Source organism: Anomaloglossus baeobatrachus, chromosome 9 (genome assembly GCF_048569485.1).
Source record: "Anomaloglossus baeobatrachus isolate aAnoBae1 chromosome 9, aAnoBae1.hap1, whole genome shotgun sequence".
Classification (NCBI taxonomy): Eukaryota; Metazoa; Chordata; class Amphibia; order Anura; family Aromobatidae; genus Anomaloglossus; species Anomaloglossus baeobatrachus.
Window position 1 is genome coordinate 181,868,916 of NC_134361.1, and position 21,542 is coordinate 181,890,457.

Consider the following 21,542-nt stretch of genomic DNA (forward strand, 5'->3'; position numbering starts at 1 on the left):
GATGCTTTACGTATGCAAACCACTCGCGCGAGCATTGCTGTACTCAGGAACGCTCGTTGCTCAGCCCAGGGCGAGCCGCTTGCATTGTTTGAACGATGCACACTGGGGTAATAAGAGCGTTAGCAGATGTAGTGTACACCAAAAAATTTGGAGAATGATTGCCCACCCACCCCTAGAATTGATCTGTTTATGACTGGCTGTATATGCGTGGAGACCTGAACTGCCCAAGTAGTCACTTCCATTGGGGTTCAGGTCAAGTCCAGGTCCCAAACGGAACTTTATCTAAAGTGTGGATGAACCTGCCGAACCAAATTTCCCCAAGTCCACTCAACTCTAATCCTTATATCAGATCAGTGGGAGTACAACACCCAACACCCCCCCAATCAGCTATAATTAGCTGTGGTAGCACCAGTGGGCAGATATAAATGTTGAGTAGAACTGAACAGCTCTGTTTAATGTGTATGCTGCAATATAAAGCCATACCTCTAAACCTTTGAAGAAGAGAAAGCCGGATGAACCATGTGGAGGAAGTCGGGACAAAGCTCTGATTGCCGGGACAGCGGGACTGAGCCCTGAAATTGGGAGCTTAATCCAAAATGATTAGGAGCTATGTTTAAAGGGAACCTATCAATTGAAATTTTCAGGGGGACATTATAGAATAGGAGGAGATGATCAGATTGATGCACATTTATGTGGGAAACATTTTAGTAATCCTTGCGTTTTATTCATTATAATCCCTGGTGTTTGCGGAGATAAGCCCAGTGGACAGTCGTATCCAGTGATTGACAGTCTTCATTTATGACTGAGCATGCAGAAATAGCTGTGAATCACTAGTAGAACCATCCACTGGACTCTAGGGAATTAAATGAATAAAATACAAGTTATACTGAATCTTTTCCAAAAAACTTATATATCATTATGAATATATAAGAGGAACATGGCTCTCCAAAATGGATGTAAGAAATATATTATACAAGTAGTCCATAAAAAAATATGACGTTTCTACTCCTATATTTGGGTCTTCATCAGTCACAATATATTCTTGTACAGGATATGCTTTTAAGATGGTGATTGTGATGATCAACCACTAGGTGTCACTAGGTGCAACTAGTGAGAGGGGTAGTCAAACAAGTCAGAGGTCAGAAGCCAGGAAGTAACGTAAGGTACACGAGGAGAAGGCAGAGCCGAGGTTAGGGAATGAGCCCAAGGTCAGAGGCCAGAAAGTCATGTCATTTTCACAGGGAGAAAGTGGAGCCAAGGTCAGGGAATGGGGTGAAGGTCAGAAGCCAGGAAGTCACATTAAGTACACAGGGAGAAAGTGGATCCGAGGTCAGGGAGTAAGTCAGAGGTCAGAAGCCTAGGGAAAATGTCAGAGTCAAGGGAGAGGGAGGATAAAGGTCACTAGGGTCTGGGGTAGAAAGGCAAGTTCAGAACGAACACTTATGGGAGCCAGAGCACTCACTGTAGAGCAGGAACTATGACTGCCAGTATTTCGGGTGGGATCACTCCATTATGAAACAAAGTAATCACCCAGAATGAGGTGCCTGGAGACAGGATCCTCCCAACACCAGTGCAGGAGCCAAGACCGAAACAACCCATCTACCGGCGCAATACAAAACAGAAAATCGGCTCTACTGGGGAGCAGAGCACCATGAGTAAGAATCATGACAGTCATACTGTCAAAAGTCACCGTAACGATATAGAAAATCAGACTGCTGTGATATATATAGAGATATGATAGTGCAATCGTTATATCATTCTGCTCAGCTTTTCCTTCTCTTTACCATCCTGCCCACAATGGTACAACAACACAGGTTCCTTTTATGAGAATAGGAGCTGATCTGCAGTTCACGACACAGAATATTACATGTACATAGCTGTTCTGTTCTGCTCTGTTCAATGTTTTCTCCAGAGCTGATCATCAGTATGTCTAGGTTTTGACCCCCACTAATCTGATATTGGTGACCCCCTCCTAGAGATGGATCAGCAATATTATATACCTGGACAACCTCTTTAAAAAAGTACTGAGCTTATCAATTAATTTTACAATGTGTCTTCCATAGGACTGCATAAGGATCTACTACAATATCTTGTCAAGTATATGTATATATAATTATATTATAATATATTAAGAAATAACAACTCTGCCTTGCTTTGATAGTCAAAATCAATCAATTTCATAATTCTGGCAACACAAATATGCCACAAAACAGCTGCCAATAACGCCTCCTTGGGGAAATATCAGTTTTTTATTCTGTATATGGCAATTGAGCTAATACTTTTTGGATCAATCATCTCCGTTCTGGTATTTACTGATTATACCCACAGATGTGATTTCTTGGAAGAATTCCCATCAGTATGTAATGTCAGATTCCAGGGTTGGGAACCCCATAGCTTCAAAACGAAATTTCTAAATAAGAAAATGATAGTTCTTATTTTCGAGAGCCTGAATTTGCATTCCAGGATTATATTCATCCAACTTTTGACGCCATTTCTTAACGTGAACAAGCAGAGCAGATGCTTATCGATGGCTGATATTTGCTGTTAAATTAATCTGCCGTGTTGGATATTTCCGTTTGTCGTCGGGTGCTGTAGTTGGAATTTATATGTGCTGAATGACAGACTCTGACTACCTACATGTAAGAATTTTTTTTCCTTCACATCTAATACTCTTGGTTCCATTGCTGCATAAATCTCTATGTAGCTTAAGACTTTTTGTAAGTCAATATTTCAGCAGACAAGCAGTCTGAAAAATAAACTGTCAGATATATTCTATACATGAGCAACTGTCTTCTTTATTTCGCTCTATCATAGCTTATGTGCAACAGATTGAAAAATGTAAGAAAAATGAATATTCACTTCGTCAATTACTAATATAAAAAAAATCATGATAAAGACTTAAGAGTTATTAAAATCAGTCATACCTGAGCCTCCATTAGATGAAATTACATAACAAGATTATTTCCCAAATAATAAGACAGGATCCTATATTATTTTTGGCTCCAAAAGATTAGCTAGGGCTTATATTCAGGGGATGTCTTGTCTTAGAATTTGTATTGGCATTAGTGATTAGGTCTTGCATTAATGGAAAATGATTATTCACTCCCTTCATCCGCTCACCTCTCTGCTCCAGAATCAGTGATTGTAACATGTTTAAATGGAAAAGAATATTCACCCCCTTCCCGTGCCCATAATCCCACCCACCCCTCTGCGTCAACATCAATGATTGAAACGTGTGTCAATGGAAATGAAAATTCACCCACTTCCCCAGCTCATAACCCCACTCACCCCTCTGTGCCGGCATCAATGATTGGAACATGTATTAATGGAGATGAATATTCACCAACTTTCCTTGCCCATAATCCTGCCTACCCCTTTGTACCGGCATCAGTGATTTGAACATAAGGTAATATAAATAAATATTCAAACATTTCCCCTGCCTATAATCCTGGCTATCTCTCAGTGCAATTATCAGTGAGTGGAGCATATATTAATGGAGATGAATATTCACTGCCTTGCCTTGCCCATAATCCCACCCACCCTTCTTTGCTGGCATCAGTGACTGGAATGTGTGTAAATGGAAATTAATATTCCCACCTTTTCCCTGCCCATAATCCCACCTAACTCTCAGCGCCAGTATCAGTGATTGGACCGTGCATTAATGGAGATGAATATTTACTGCCTTCCCTTGCCCATAATCCCTCCCACCCCCTGTTTACCAGCACCAGTGTTTGGAGCATAAGTTAATAGAAATAAATATTCACATCCTTGCCCTGCCCATAATCCCCCCATCTCTCTGTGCCAGCATCAATTTTTAGAACGTGTATTCATGGAGATGAATATTCACTGCCTTCCCTTGCCCATAACCCTTCCCACCCTTCTATACCGGCATCAGTGATGGAAATGCTATTTAATGGAAAGGAATATTCACATCCTTCCCCTGCCTATAATCCCCCCTACCTCTCAGTGTCAGCATCAGTGATTGGTACGAGTAATAATGGAGGGGAATATTCATCGCCTTCCCTTGCCCACAATCCTGCCTACCCCTTTGTGCAGGCCTCAGTAATTGGATCATAAGTTAATGAAAATTAATTTTAACATCCTTCCTCTGCCTATAATTCTGCCTACTCTTCTGTGCCGATATCGGTGATTGGAATGTGTATTAATGCAAATGAATATTCACTCCCTTCCTCTGCCCAATATTCCTGCCCAACCCTCGGTGCTGGCATCAGTGAATGCCATATTACTTTATCCGCAATGCTCAGATTAGCCACCGGCTCTCCTGATTTGAGAGTGTCAGCACTTATTTCTATGCAGCTGTCATGCTCTCATGCTCAGGAGAGGAGAGCAGGCGGCCAGTCCGAGAATTGTGCTGCTTTCTTAAAAACACGTTTATTGGGTGAAATGATCTTTTGCTCTGAGCATCAAATCATCATTTACATCAGCGCATTATTTTATGTACACATGACCGGCACTGCCAAGAACCATAGCAGACTATGAGAACTGAGCAATCTACTACGGATCACTCATTAGCTTACTTTTGTCTGCCATGTAAACAGGCATTTAAATGACAGCTGAAGTACTGATCGGCAGTCGTATTGTGTCACTGGTGGTTCCAAGTAAATAGACCCTTCCAAGTAAATAGATCCTTACTTCAGGGGTGGACATACAATATCATTGGTGTCACCTGTACCCTTGCACAGGCACCCAGGAGGAAAGGAGGTCACTACCCGCTACCAAAACAGGTGGAATTGTGCATTATGATACGTTTTTGGACTGCAAATGGCAAATATACTATTCTTGCACAAGGGCCTCTTCTGTCTGTGCCTTACTTATGGTAAAAAATGAGACCACAATCTTAGCCCATCTTGTCGATACCTTGGCCTTAACAGAGTGCATTGTTGTTGATCATACCCTATCAGCCCACATAACAGATACAGTACTAATGGGCCAAATCATTAGGGGTCTATTGGCAAAAAGCACCAAAATACGTCACAATAGTTTTAGGCACTAAGAAGTTGTGCAAAAATATTGCCAGTTTAGGCATGGCATTGGTGGGACATAAAACTGAACAGAGCGGCATGACTACGCCTGCCAGTCTAATTTATAAAAGTGACATCACTATAACTTATTCCAGTAACGATGTCTGGATTACAATTCTGGTGGCAGCACATGCCTTATTCTTTAAGCAAAGTGTGTCACTATGAATTAAGGGCTTTGTACTCCAGTGAGCCCATGTATTACGAATGGCGTGAACACCAGTCTTAAAGAATTGGCCCCTAAAACATCCACTACTAGTGAACTGAACTGAGATTCTTAACACAGAATAAAGTATTCTTAATAAAATATGTATACCTAAAGTCAACCCATATACATTACAAAAAAGTAGTCCAAACCTTTTTATTTTATAGGGATCAGCATACAATTTAAAGTATATGATGTCCTCTCTACTCTCTCCCAACAGATGATAGTTGGTGGAAAAATGGTTTAGACATACTGAATTTTAATGTCCAATCCTTTGTCCTCTGTTGAAATGAGCTGGCACCAGAGGTATTTGGAGATGGCTTTAGGCCCCCATGCGCAGTGTTGGCCAAACTTGCCAAAATTGATGGGTTCCGCTAACAGTCTAATACGTATGAGGGCCCCTAACTCTCTCCGTACATATGATTTCAAGGGATACATGCATCAGACATGTCTGATTTCTGAGTGGTGATCTTTTTGATGAGCTGCTGAGAGATGTCGGGCACTGGCTCTCATAAAGAACACAGGAGTGCTCGGCAGAGTGTGTGGTGGCATCTAATGAGTTTGCTGGTGGCCAAGCTGCTGGCCAACCCATTGTTATACCTGCTCCTGTGTATGGTGGCATTGGATGAGGTTTTGGATAGCAGATGCATATTTAATCAGGGATTTTCCCATTTTAACAATGTATATTAATAAAGGTGTTTTTTAACAATTGGTCTGTGATATTATAGGAGATAGCACACCTAGAACCAATACTCATTCATTGGATGAGGTTGCCAGTGGCCAAGTTACTGACCAACCTATTGTTACAACCCCTTGTTATACTAATAGCCATCTAAGGCGGCATTATCCTCTTCTTCCATTTGGAATATACATGGACCCCTCAGCTTTCATGTGCATGAAGGAATAAGGACAAACAACCTTCAATGGTGTATGGGCAGTTAAAGGGGTTTTTCATTTTTACAAAAATAGACCCAGTGGATTAGATAGTGGTAGAAAAGGAAAAACAAATAGCACACACCTTCCTTCTGTCCAGCACCGGCTCCCTACTTCTCCATTGTCCATTGAGCATCAATGTCCCAATGATAGCCCAAGCTTGAAATCAGAGGCTCGTACCCTTTACATCAGCAGAGCCACTGACTTTAGTTCTTGACTGCAGAGGTGTCATGCACTGTTGACATGACATTCAAGCAGCCGGTGGAACAAGGGAAGGTGAGAATCGATAATTCCCTTTATTTCTTATTTTACTTCTATCTAATCGACTTTTCTACAAGTAACAAATTCCTTTAACCCCCAACTAAAGAAGGATTCCAAAAGTTTCTTCTTCTTGCTTCTGTTAGGAGTTAAGAGAATCCCGTGCACAGGACGGTTCCATCACGTTCCCATAATTGATGTATGTAGGACAGATCCAATAAATTCCTAAAATGTTGCCCGTTTGAAATGATCAGAAGGTTTCATTATGGAGTAAACACTAGAGCAAGTTAAAGAGTTTACAGATCATTAGAGAAAAATCCTTTTCACCTGGCGGAATTGTCTTCTTTATTATGTATACGTAGAGTTGAAGGATCTGTCTCGTGTTTCATCATTGTGCTGAAAGACCAGGCCATAATACCACCTCTTTGTGTATGGTGAAGATTGCTGTGATAACAGATGGAATTCAGCGTGTTCAGGTGTTAGACGAAAGCTTCAGACTGAAGAGAGATTGTATCAGAGGTTTAGGAGTTTATATATGGAGGCCATTGGTCTTGAACTGGAGCCATATAATTCTCGAATTCAGCATTTATGTTCATAATGTTCAAATGTTTTATACCGATTAGTAGTACGTAAAGGCTATGCTCACATATGATACTTTTTTATCCACTTTTTCAACTTTTTCTAAATGAAAAAAGCAGTATGTTACAGTATCATCATTATGGATGAGATTTTAAGACGTCTCATCCAAATGCGGTGAAAAAAATTGCAATGTAATTTGACCGTGACGGCTGATTAGTCATGTCAATTAGTACTACAAATTTCACCAGACTTCACCCTTGCATTGTACAGCTACAATGTTTTCAATCTGGGATCTTCACACTTTCACTTCTCCAGACTGTCTGCAAATTTTGCCCTGTTTGGACCATACCCAAGGGGCAAAATCCAGAGCAAAATGCTAACTGAATCCACATGATTTATTGGGCATTTTCATTTGACCAAAACTGTTTGCCCCTTTGGGAAATCACTTTTCGGAAGGAGATTCACCTAAAAATAAGATGATGTCACACCAAGTTTTGCTCAAAACTTACCGAGTGTCATGGCGGCTTCAGGCACTGTTCACACTACAGATTCTGACACTCCACACAATGGTTTCCCTGGCATTTCCATAGGCAGGCTGGGGCATTGACCAGCTGTGTGCTCATTAATAGTCAGGCAAGCAAGATTTAACCTCCGCTAGCGTGCCAGTTATTACCTCTGGGATCACATGTTCTTGGAAACCTATCACAGTTACTCACCATCTTTTTAAGATGGTGAAATCTGTCTTCCAATGCCAACTACAGTCTATTGGTGTGTTGCTCTGTGTGCTGATGTGTCCCAGTCCTGCTGGTGATTATATTGCTTGGTGCTTGGAGTTGTTGTGGATTTTTCTCGTCATCTTGTTTCCTCCCTGCTCTTATTTTCCCCCTTACCTCTTATTGTCTTATACCTTACTGTCAGTGTGCTATGAAATATAGTTTTGGTTTCCCCTGTTTTTTTATCTCTGTTGGTTTAATCCCAGTCCTGTCCTGGCCCTGCCATAGGGTTGGTGGAGAAGGACAATAGGATCAGGGCTGATCAGGAGCAGGGTCAAATACATGAGATAGGACTGTGGAAGAAAACGAAAAAGGGTCTTACCAGGCAGAGCAACAGGCTAATACCAGTAAAAAACCTCACCTAAAGGGGTTGTGATAGTCACAACTCCTGCAATCGTGTTGTATACAAGCGAACAGCTGCAGCCCTGAGAGGAATCAATAGATTCAGGAGAAGAAACCAGGTATCTTGCCATGCTATCACCAAAGCAATCAATGTAAATTAATTATTCCATGTCTTTATTTTTTGCACAGGTCAACGCGTTTCAGAGATCGCAGTCTCCTTCATCAGGACATTAAGGAAAGGACATAATCTCCATTGTTTATGTTCTTTTCTTGATGTCCTGTTGAAGGAGACTGTGATCTCTGAAATACGTTGACCTGTGCAAAAGAATAGAGACATGGAATAATTAATTTGCATCGAATGGATTGGTGATAGCGTGGAAAGATACCCAGTTCCTTTTCCTGAATTTACAGGAGCAGGGTCAGGAAGGCGGCTTGGACATCCTCACCATCAGAGGTACCTCTGAGATAATGGATAGCTAGGGTCCCTCCTGTCTGAGTGCCAGTTTAGGAGCCCCATACTCATGATCTCCCCGATTATAGTAATAGATGATTACAGGGTGCCAACATTTTCAATCTTCTAAGGATGAGCTCTAATTTGAATAACATTGTGAAAAAGGATTTCTCCTGTTGAGACCAGATTGTGGTTGGCTGCTGTACAGACAATGTCAACTTTTGCAGTGGGAGTTTTGGCTACCAAGCACTCATAATTGAATATTGATTAAAGATAATTTTCTGGATAATCAAAGTTATGAAAATTAAAGAACAGAACAGGCATGATTTTCTTTATTTCGTCTGAGGCCGTTATATAAATATCGGATTAGTGTAAACCGAGTTTAGGGGGTGACAGACTCAATTTAACTTTTATGGCCTAGCATATTGGTAACTCTTGCGCTTAGTAGGCTTCCCAACATGATGACGTTGCCTGAGGACTAGTAACTGATGTTGTGAGACCTACTAAGCGCATGAGGTGCCTAAGATGCCGGCTGCAAAAGTGAATACTGCCCTGGAGCGACTGCCAATAAGTACTTGGCTTGATGCTATTTAAGGGCAGCGTGAATCATCCCGCTCAACTCTACGAAGAACCCTTTTAGCTAGTGTTCAATTTCCTAACATCAACATCACAGGAGAAATAAGGAACTATATAGTAACTAGTGATGGGCGTATAATGACTATTCGTGTTCGGATTATTTGTAATGACTTCCAAAGTACTATTTCGATATTCGTCACGAATAATGAACCTAATGCAAGTCAATAGGGAACCCGAGCATTTTTCTTGCCGTGACGAATGCTGGAATAGTCCTCGGCATTCGGTAAGCATTATCCGAACAGGAATACTTACTTTCACCCATCTCTAACAGTAACTATCAAAATCAATGGACTCCCTACAATGCACTAAGAGGTCAGGATCTCCAGATTCAGAGAAACAGGTGATCTTTATACCCTCTCTCGAATTTGACTAACATATGGAGGTCTCAAATGAAGGGTCTAGCCTCTATTAATGCAAAGTGCCATAATTAGGTACTTGAAAATGGTATTTCTAAACCGGCATTGGTGTATGCTCTACTTCTGAACAATGTTGCATGGAAACAAAGTGGGTAGATTGCCATGGCAACCGTTGTGTGCTAAATTCTCCCCTCCACATGTCATCAGTGCAAATTTCAGTCATAGATGCCGTGTAGCTGCTCATTGATAGCAAATGCATGTATCAGGGCAATGCAGCCAGTTGCTAAGTAGTTGATTAGCAGTAGTTATACACATTCAGTAAATGAAAACTCCAGAAATACAAAGCTTTTGTGTAATGATTGGACTTATGCAAAAAATTAAAGGAGTGAAAAAAATAGTATCATGAATGATGGCTGTTTCCTGGCTCCATATATGTTCCACCGTACAGGTGTTTATATGAAAGGGTTTCAGTAGATTTCCCTTCGATGTAAATGTATTCGTGGTATGTGAGAGCCAATAATAACCACATTGAGGAATGCTGTTAGAAATAACTATTAGAAATTTGAGCCAGGCACATTATTGTCATTAATTCTCTTAGGCCTCAATGAATGTAGCCATTGTCAAGACTTGAAACCCAACGGGATATCCCGAGGTCACTGATACATTACAGAACTCACTCTTTTATCGAGGCTTTGCTGTTCTTCAGCGTGAACCTTGTAGGAGATTTGTGAACATGTCATCTTTTATTCCATTTCTTTATACATCATTGTTTTTTTAATGTCTTTGCTCTTTAGAATAACGAGGAAGAGAAAAAAGACAAAGCTACATACGAGTGACACTTCAAAGAAAAGCACAAAGATCAACATTGAATAAGGACGCAGCCATGGGGTATCCCATACAGGTGTTTGCCTGTCTTCTCTTAATGTTGAGTTCTCAAGTGAACTGTGGACTTATTAGAAAAGTTATCCGACACAGAAGAGACGCTGGTGTAAATGTCACCTTGCCTGAAGACAACCAACCGGTAGTGTTTAATCATGTCTACAACATTAAAGTCCCGATGGGCTCCCTATGCTCTGTTGACCTAGACCCTATCGGAACAGCTGAAAATGAGGTGAAACCACAAACAGGACTTCAGAAAAATTATCAAGAAACCACTTTAAATGGGGAAAACCAGATAGTTTTTACACATCGCATCAATATTCCCAGACGAGCTTGTGGATGTGCAGCCTCTCCGGATATTAAGGACCTTCTGAGCAGGCTGGAGGAGCTTGAAGGTCTGGTGTCCTCTCTTCGAGAGCAGTGTACTACTGGAGCTGGATGTTGTTCTAATACACAGACTGCTGAAGGTAAGAATATTCTTTCTTAACCTGATAAATTATATCTATTGGTGAAAAAGTTTTCAACCACGAGTCTTAAATTGTAATGAAAAGTGATCTTTTATAAGATGACTTTCTCACAAAAGATGGGCAGCATAGTGCAATTGAAAATCTACCACAAAAGATCTGGCCTAAATTGTTGGGAATGATCTTCAGTCGAAGAGGCTGTCATTTTGTGAGGTGTCACTCTACAAAAATGACTGGCGGTAGAGTACAAGATCACAGGCACCAGGTATAAAAATGGCAGGCTCAACCTTAGTACAACCAAAAAATCAGAAGTGCGAAGGAGTCTAAGGTAGTAATGAGTGAACACTACAATGCTCGGGTGCTTGGTACTCCTAATGAGCAGTAGGATCCTAGGATGAGTGCGACTCCAGTGCACGGATATAGTGGAAGACAATAGGGGACTCAAGCATTCTTCCGGGAGATTTCACGGAAACATGCTCGAGTTTCCCATTCACTTCCACTATGCTCAAGTACTTGAGTCGTGCCCACCTGAGCATCCAACTGCTCATTATGAGTACCAAACACCTGAGCATTGTAGTGCTCGCTCATCACTAGTCTAAGGCACTGCACTCGCACTCCACTATAAACAGTATTTGACCATATTGGTGGACTTCCTTGCACGTCTGTATGATAGTAAGAAAAATATCAGGAAAAAAGGGGTTAAACTTGGTACTATCCTGTCTAATACACTATCTCTTAGACTATTATTATTTTCACCTATCACAATCTGGTTTCTGCTCCTTAAACTCTACTGAATAAGCTCTTACTAATGTCCCTAATGATCTACTAATAGCTAAATCGAATGGTCACTACTCTATGCTCATTCCCCTGGATTTCTTTGCTGCATTCATGGTGGATCACCAGCTCCTCAGATGCTATCAGGCTCAAGAATACCATTCTCTTTTGGTTCCCCTCTTATCTCTCTGACCGGTCCTCCACTATATCCTTTGACAGGTCCTCTGCCTTTCACATACTGTTGAGGTTCCTCAGGGTTCAGTCCTAGGCCCCCTCCTCTTCTTTCTATACACTGCTCCTATTTGACAAACTGTCAGTAGATTTGGCTTTCAACACCATCTGTTTGCTGACAACACTCAATTATATACTTTTTGGTTCTGCAATCACCCCGGCATTACTACAAAATGTCAGTGATTGTCTGTCTGCTGTCTCCAACATCATGTCCTCCCTGCATCTAAAACTGAATCTGTCAAAAACTGAAATTCTCATGTTTCTTCTCTCTACTAACAATACTAAATCCAACATAACCATGTTGTGTGGTTCTACCATTACTACCCAGTAGCACACCTTTTGTCTTGGGGTCATAAAGTATGCGACTCAGATCTCTCCTTCACTCCCTAGATCTGATCATGTACTCTCTCATGTCACCTATACCTCAAAAACATTTCTAGAATTTGACCTTTTGTTAACGTTGACTCTGCACAAACTCTGACTTTCACTCTTATTCATTCTCATCTGGAATATTTCAACTCTTTAATAATTGATCTCCCTCTTACTAAACTCTCCCCTCTCCAATCCATCCTGAATATGGTAGTCAGGATCATATTCGTCTCCAACCGCTACACCAATGCCTCTATCCTGTGCCAGTCATTGCACTGGTTGCCCATCCGCTACACCAATGTTTCTATCCTGTGACAGTCATTGCACTGGTTCCCCATCTGCAACAACGATGCTTCTACTCTAGAGTCCATGTCAGAAAGAGGACGGCACTCACCAAAATTCAGTAGATTCTTTATTAGAAAAGGTGCAGTAAAAGCGGCAGGAGTAGAGCTGTCAGCAGGCCCCCTCACGGACAACAGCCGTTTCGCGTATGAATACGCTTTCTCGGGTCCATCTGTTGGATGGATTTTGGTGAGTGCCGTCCTCTTTCTGACATGGACTCTATTATTGAACTCTAAAGTATTTTAGACGAGCACCTCTCAGCCAGCTGGGTGGAGGATCCCTGCCCTGATCCTGCATTAGTGATTCACGCTTGCACAGCTGAGGAGGTTGGTGCGGCAGTTCTCTCTCTGTGGAATTGTCAAGATGCCTCTACTCTGTGCCAGTCATTGCACTGGTTGCCCATCCACTGCAGAATACAATGTAAACTTATCTCTCTCACCTACAAAGCTCTCCACAGTTCTGCACCGCCCTACATCTCCTCCCTTATCTCTGTCTATCACCCTATCCGTGCCCTCCATTCTGCTAATGTCCTAAGACTGTCATCCTCAATAATATGAACATCCCACTCCCGTCTCCAAGACTTCTCATGAGCTGTGCCAAGTCTCTGAAATGCACTACCAAGAACAATTAGCTTAATTCTCAATACCCACAGTATTAAGCATGCCCTAGAAATATATTTCTGTAGACTGGTCTATCACCTCACCTCCCTTATCTAACTTTTCTCATTTTGCCCTAACAAAATTTTCTTCCAAGTCTGGTCCATTATTTATACACCCTCTGTGCACGTAACACCACTTTGTATCTTTACTTGTACACATACTGACTGGTGACCGGTTCATGTAGCGATATGTGAATCCCCTCTTTACTATACTGATGGCCGGACCAGACAACACAAGCACTTATTACCATTTACCTTTTCTGCCTCCCCCATTCCCTCATAGAGTGTAAGCTTAGGAACAGGACCCTCGCTCCTCTTGGTTTCTGTTGAATGGTGTTACTCTATAATATCTCATATTTTCTGTACATGTCCCCTCAGAATTTTAAAGTGTTGTGGAATATGTTGTCGAAATAGAACTAAAACATATATTTTATTATTATTATTATTATTATTATTAGCAGAATTATTTTAGATGACTGCCTCAAATAACATTATTACTATTATTATTATTATTTTATGTTTTTTAATAAAGTATTATTATTATTATTATTATTATTATTATTATTAGCAGAATTACTTTAGATGATTGCCTCAAGTAACAGTATTGTATTGTATTGTAAAGTAATAGTATTGTATACTATTTTAATTTTAATGTTCTTTATTATTATTATTATTATTATTATTATTATTATTATTGAAATTAATCATATTATTATTATTATTATTATTATTATTATTGTTATTATTATTATTAATAATAATTAAAATATTATTTTTTGTATTTAAAACATTTTATTATTATATTATTTTAAATTATTATTATTATTATTATTATTATTATTATTATTATTATTATTATTAGCATAAATACTTTAGATGACTGCCTCAAGTAACATTATTGTATATTATTATTATTATTATATATTTAATTATTATTATTATTATTATTATTACTATTAAACTATGTATATTATTGTATATAGACTATATATTATATAGCATATCTATTAATGTGACAGATCTATGTAGAATACATATATCAATATATGCTTGTGTCTCAAGACTAAACCAGATATTTAATCTTTTATGTTTTTGGCTATTTTATTTTACCGCACGAGTCTCTATAATATCCAGTGGCTGCTCTTTAAAGTGTTTGATCATATGTCCCATTCCAGTATTGCATGCTTCCCTGTCGACTAGTCTGTAATTAAAATGATGCTGAACATCTAGTATTCCTCACAGGCATGTGGTGGCTTTGTAATAGGGAAAGAAGGGGGTTAGCTCTTCTCGTAAAATCTTATAATTATATGTCTACAACTGACTTTTTTTAAACTCCTCACTAGACCTGAGCCATTAGAAGAATCCGAGAGTGTGGAAAATAATCTATCAGCTAATAATGTTGTTCCCTAAAGTAAAGAACTGAAGTAATAATTAAGACTTAAGTTTTAATGAGGTGGCACGATTCGACAATCCAAACAATGAAATGTGGCACTTCAGAGCTCAAAAAACAATAAATGGTTTTAGTTTGTTTTTGTTTGTTTTTTAGGTTTGTTTTTTTAGGTTGTTTTTTTTAGGTTAACCTCCTTTTAAGTTTACAAAAACAAATTTATTGCTCTTGTTAACTTTTTTCAGCTCTAAGTACCAGTTGTAGAGGCCACCACCCTGAACTTCCCTAAAGGGTTTTTTCGGATCTCCTGTTTCCCAGCTGTAGTTTGGTTCAAAAAAGCAAACCAAAAACGGGCTTTACTCCCCACCCCTGAGGATCTGACATCATGTTAACAGGGCTGCAACCAATCACTGAGCTCAGCAGCTCTTCCCGAGTTTACAGCACAAACCGCGCAGAGCCATTGAGCTCACTGATTGGCTGTAGCGCTGTCAACACTGCAGACAATAACAGGCATTGGGAGCAGCTGTGGAGACCAAAGGGAGCACTGAAATAGGGTGAGCAAAGGACTTGTTTTTTAAAAAACAAATTCCAGTGGGGAAACAGTTTTTTTCCAAAACCAGAAAATCCTCTAAAATCATAATACCCTGTAGTTTTAATCTTTCCCAATAACTATACTGACAAAGCCATTTATTTATATTGAGCATTTTAAGGGATTTTTCAATCATAGACATCACCAAAAGTGATGGCACCCTTGAAATTGTTCCAGAAAATTAAGTATTTTTCGCAGTAAGTTATTGCAATTACACATTTTTTTCTTAGAAACATGTTTATTTCCTTGGTGTGTTTTGGAACAACACAAACAAAAACAGAGGAATAAGGCAAATTGGACATAATTTCACAAAAAAATATCAAAAATGTTTCTGCACCATAGCTTAATATTTGTTTGCACACCCTTTGAACTATATTCCTGCAATCAATTGCCTCCTATAACCATCCACAAGCTTCTTACTCCTCTCACCTTGAATTTTGGCCTCTTCTTTTGCAAACGGCTCCAGGTCTCTTATATTTGAAGGCGTCTTCTCTTCTCCCAACATCAATTTTAAGATCTCTCCACAGGTGTTCAATGGGATATAGATCTAGACTGGCTACTGACCACTTCAGAACTCTCCAGCACTCTTTCCATCCATTTCTGAGAGCTTCTTGAAGTATTTTTTGCGTCATAGTCCTGCTTGAAGACCCATGACCAAGGACACAAACCTGGCATTTTGACACTGTGCACTACATTGTGACACAAAATCCTTTGATATTCTTCAGATTTCCTTGCACTCAATCAAGGCACCCAGTGTCAAAAGGAGCAAAAGACCCCCAAAATATCTTTGACCCTCCACCATATTTGACTGTAGGTACTGTGTTCTTTTCTTTGTGGGCCTCAATCTAATTTTGGTAAATGGTAAAATGATGTTCTTTACCAAAAAGCTCTGTCTAGGTCTCATCTGTCCACAAGACGCTTTCCCAGAAGGATTTTGGCTTACATACATTTTGGCATACTGCAGTCTAGCTTTTTTTATGTCACTGTGTCAGCAGTGGGGTCCTCCTACGTGTCCTCCATAGTGTTTAATTTCATTCAAATGTAGACAAATATTTTGCACTGAAACTGATGCACCCTGAGCCTGCAGGACAGCTTGATTTTTTTTTGGAGCTTGATTGGGGCTGCTTATCAACCATTCGGACTATGCTGTGTTGCAACCTGTCATCGTTTTTTCTCTGCCATCCATATCCAGGAAGATTAGCTACAGCACCATGGGTTGTAAATTTCTTGATTATGACGTGCATCGTGGACAAATTAACATCAAGATCTCTGGAGATGGACTTGTAACCTTGAGATTGTTGATATTATTCACCAATTTGGTTCCCAAGTCCTCAGACTGTTCTTTAATTGTGTAATTGCAATAATTTTCTTGGAGAAATATATTATTTTATGGAACAATTTCAAGGGTGCCAACACTTTTGGCCATGACTGTACATGCAAATCAAGTTCAGAAGTGGGATCCCCATCGATTAAACATACTTGGGACAAGCTCTCTTGCTCAAGGCAAGGATTTCAAAATAAATTAATCCATTCTTTGTCTCTGAAATTTAGCATTATTGATGAACGTTTGTACAATTAATAGCTATTATGAGAGTCATGCACATCAGGAGCAGTCAACGAACAGCTATAACTCCCAAACCCAGAGGTTCAGATCATTTTAATCCAAAGTATAGCTGGTAGTCCTGATCATGTTTTCTTCTGTGCAACAAAATGGGAGATAACATCGAAGATACGGTTAAAACCGCTACAATTTTTTATGTCTTCGAAAATAAAGCAAACCACAAACAAATTGAAATATAGTAGACAGGTAACAATATACTCACGCATTTCAGGTCATTATGACCCATAGGTAAAGCATGTCTATATCTTTTGTGCATGTATTAACACTATATTGTGTCATCCATTCCAAGGTCACCGTACATGATCTCGTCTCAGCCCTGTAGAACATACTATATTCTAAATCTACACAATTAGTCTACACTGAAAATACATTCTAGGATTGTAAAAAGTCTTACTTTCCTCACTCCCACCTAATTAAGAAGGGGCGGTGCATCGGAAATGGCACAGTTCCATTCACTTTTATGGGAGAGCAATTGCTGTACAATTTTTGGCCACTACACCATGTGTGGCGCTGTGGTACTGCAAATACTCTCCTGCGCTTTTATTGGTGCTGAGAGTCAAACCCTATCGATCACACCTTAAAGGGAATCTGTCATCAGGTTTTTGCCACTTAATCTGAGAGCAGGATGATATAGGGGCAGAGACCCTGATTCCATCAATGTGCTACTTACTCTATTTTTCATAAAATCACTCTTTTACCAGCAGGAGATTATTACTAGAGGACAAGTAAACCTGCTGTAAGGTAGTCAGGTATATCGATGATCTGTGTATAACCCCACCCCCACCACTGATTGGTAGTTTTCTGTGTACACCATGGATAGGCAAAAAACTGCCAGTCGGTGAAGTGTGTAGGGCTATACTATAATGTGGCTGTTTACTATATGTTTCATAAAATCACTGTTTTACCAGCAGAAGATTATTACTAGAGGACAAGTAAACCTGCTGAAAGGTAGTTAGGTATATTGATGATCTCTGTATAACTCCACCCCCACCACTGGTTGGTAGTTTTCTGTGTATACTGTGCATAGGCAGAAAGCTGCCAATAGGTGGAGTGGGCAGGGTATGCCATGATGTGGCTATTTTCTGTATTTTAATAAAATCACTGTTTCATCAGCAGGAGATTATTGCTAGAGGACAAGTAAACCTGCTGTAAGGTAGTCAGGTATATCGATGATCTCTTTATAACCCCACCCCCACCACTGATTGGTAGTTTTCTGTGTACACTGTGTCATAGGCAGAAAGCTGTCAACTGGTGATGTGGGCATGGTTATGCCATGATGTGAGTGGAGTTATTCAGAGCTCTACAGACCCTATGCTGCTCTTAGATGGGGCATCAAATTCTTGGTGAGAGATTCCCTTTAATGATGGGTTATCAACACGAACATTGCAAAAACGTCTTTAATGTTATATGAATAATTGATCTACATTCATTTTAATTTTCCGTCCATTTTTATTTGTATAGGTACAGTGGAAACCAAGCCTTACTGCAATGGGCGTGGGAATTACAGCACTGAGACTTGTGGCTGTATTTGTGAGCCTGGATGGAAAGGACCCAACTGTACCGAAGCAGAATGTCCAGGGAACTGCAATAACAGAGGGATATGTGTGGACGGAAAATGTGTTTGCAATCCAGAGTACACCGGAGAGGACTGCGGTGAATTGGCCTGCCTTAATGACTGTAATGACCAAGGAAAATGTGTTAATGGAGTCTGTGTTTGCTTTGATGGCTTTGCGGGAGATGACTGTAGTGAAGAAGTTTGCCCCGTGCCTTGCGGCGAGCATGGAAAGTGCGTGAATGGCCAATGTGTGTGCGACGAGAACTTTGTGGGTGAGGACTGTAGTGAATCCCTCTGTCCCAACAACTGCAACAACCGTGGACGTTGTGTGGATAATGAGTGCGTCTGTGATGAGCCATACACCGGAGAGGACTGTAGCGAGTTGATTTGCCCAAATGACTGTTTTGACCGTGGCCGTTGCATAAATGGTGTCTGCTACTGTGAAGAAGGGTTCACCGGTGAAGACTGCGGTGAACTCGCCTGTCCAAACAACTGCAACAATAAGGGGAAATGTGTTAATGGACTATGTGTTTGTGATGAGGGATTCACCGGGGATGACTGCAGTGAGCTGAGCTGTCCCAACAACTGCAACAACCGGGGACATTGCGTAAATGGAGTGTGCGTGTGCAAGGAAGGGTTCACCGGAGAGGACTGTGGTGACCTCAGGTGTCTCAATGACTGCAATAACAAAGGTCGTTGCGTTAATGGACAATGTGTCTGTGATGTGGGATTTATTGGAGAAGACTGCAGTGAACTGAGGTGCCCCGGTGATTGTAACAAAAAAGGGCGCTGTGTCAACGGCCAGTGTGTGTGCGATGAAGGATTTACAGGCGACGACTGCAGTGAACTGAGCTGCCCCAGTAATTGTAACAATAGAGGGCGATGTGTAAACGGCCAGTGTGTCTGTAACGAAGGGTTTATGGGATTAGACTGTAGTGAGTTGAGGTGCCCCAATGACTGCAACAACCAAGGCCGATGTGTAAATGGCCAGTGCGTGTGTGATGATGGATTCACGGGGCAGGACTGCAACGAACTAAGGTGCCCCAACGATTGTGACAACAAAGGACGATGCGTCAATGGTCAATGCATATGCGATGATGGGTTCATGGGAGAAGATTGCTCAGAACTAAGATGCCCCAATGACTGCAACCACAGAGGTCGATGCGTTAACGGAAAATGTATATGCGACAATTTATTCATGGGTGATGACTGCGGTGAACTTCGCTGCCCTGACGATTGTAACGACAGAGGACGATGTATCGATGGGCAATGCGTGTGTAATGAAGGATTCACCGGAGATAATTGCGGTGAACTGACCTGCTTGAACAACTGCAACAACCAAGGCCGTTGCGTCAATGGACAGTGCGTCTGCGATGAAGGCTTTATCGGAGAGTTCTGCTCTGAAGGTAAGGTAGTTTTAGTTAAAATAATCTTTCGTTTTCAACACTTTTTTTCTTAGTTGCTTATTTAGTTAATATGCATGCTTCATGCTAAACCGAAAAGCAGAAATTTCACACCTAGCTGTTGGAGCTTGTTGAGTGGATCATATTTTGCTCTTGTCTCATTTCCATTTAAACTGTGATGATAAAAATCTCTGAACCATGGCTGACACACCTGGAACCAGCTTTGTTGGGGTCTAAGCAATTTACACATTAAAGATTGAGTTGCAGTGTAACACATCTGTTTTCACTTCTCGGAAGCATGCAGAGTTTTATGAAAAGTAGGTTTCATAGTTGGAGCACAATTTGAGATTAATGTGCGGGAAAAATGCAAAATTATGGTAATTTAGCATAGAACCAAACTCACATATATCGTTAGAGCCACCTACTGGAGGAAACCACCCTATATGTCAATGTCTGACGCTTTACCAATTTTGGTCATGCGTTAAAGCTCATAAAAGCCAGACATGGAGTCCTCCAAGAGGTGGCTTGACCAAAGTTGTCTTCTACCCTCTGATCTACTGAATATCCAACTTGCATATTATTTTCCCCATAGAGCAAAATCTCCTTAGACATACACAACTGGTCTCCTTAAAGAGGTTGTCCACAACTTTTACATTGATGGCCTATCCTTAGGATAGGTCATCAATGTCAAATCGGTTGAGGTTCAACATCCGGCATCTCCGCTGATCAGCTGTTCCTGGTCCTGATGGCAGCAGCAGGTGGCTAGAAATGCTTAGTTCCGGAGTTGTCCCGTCTTCTGATAGTGGTCGTGGCCGGGTATTGCTCAGCCGCCCCCCATTCAGATCAATAGGAGGCAGATGTGCAGTACCCAGCCGCAGACACTATCAGAAGATGGAGCAGCTCCAGACCTGAGCATTTAGAGCCACCTGTTGCTGCTACCAGGATCGAGAACAGCTGATCAGTGGGTGTACTGGGTGTTGGCCCACGGCCAATCTGATATTGATGACCTATCCTAAGGGGGTCTTTACACGTTGCGATATCGCTACCGAAATATCGTCGGGGTCACGGTTGTTGTGACGCACATCCAGTACTGGTAGCGACATCGCAATGTGTAAATCCTAGGAGCGACGATGAACGAGCATGAAACAGTCAAAAATCGCTGATCTGTGTCACGTCGTTCATTTTCATAATATCGCTACTGCTGCCGGTACGAAGTTGTTTGTCGTTCCTGCAGCACCACACATAGCTATGTGTGACACCGCAGGAACAACAAACATCTCCTTACCTGCTTCCAGCGGCTATGCAGAAGGAAGGAGGTGGGCGGCATGTTATGTTCCGCTCATCTCCGCCCCTCCGCTTCTATTGACCGGCCACTTAGTGACGTCGCGGTGACGCCTAACGCACCTCCCCCTTGAAGGAGGGATTATTCGGCGGTCGCCGACCAGGTATGTGCGTGTGAAGCTGCCGTAGCGATAATGTTCACTACGGCAGCGATCACCAGATATCGCATGTGCGACGGGGGCGAGTGCTATCGCGCTCGGCATCGCTAGCATTTGCTAGCGATGTCGCAACGTGTAAAGCCCGCCTAAGGATAAGCCATCAATGTAAAAGTAGTGGACAACCTTTTTAATGACAGCCAGTACCCCCATCCTCCATCCAAGGTTGCATCAAGGGTATCAAACCCAGTTCTCTACTGAT

At 41.1% G+C, this 21,542-nt stretch overlaps 1 protein-coding gene across 4 annotated transcripts in view; it reads left to right on the forward strand.

Annotated features, from left to right (window-relative positions):
- The window catches only part of TNC (tenascin C), a 193,942-nt gene that overhangs the window by 33,207 nt on the left and 139,193 nt on the right, over positions 1-21,542 (forward strand). For all 4 annotated transcript variants that reach the window (XM_075324090.1, XM_075324091.1, XM_075324092.1 and 1 more), the window contains exons 2-3: positions 10,367-10,918; positions 18,348-19,847. In XM_075324090.1, the coding sequence (XP_075180205.1) occupies positions 10,456-10,918; positions 18,348-19,847 (1,963 nt within the window). In that variant the 5' untranslated portion in view covers positions 10,367-10,455. The remainder of the gene's footprint in view (positions 1-10,366; positions 10,919-18,347; positions 19,848-21,542) is intronic.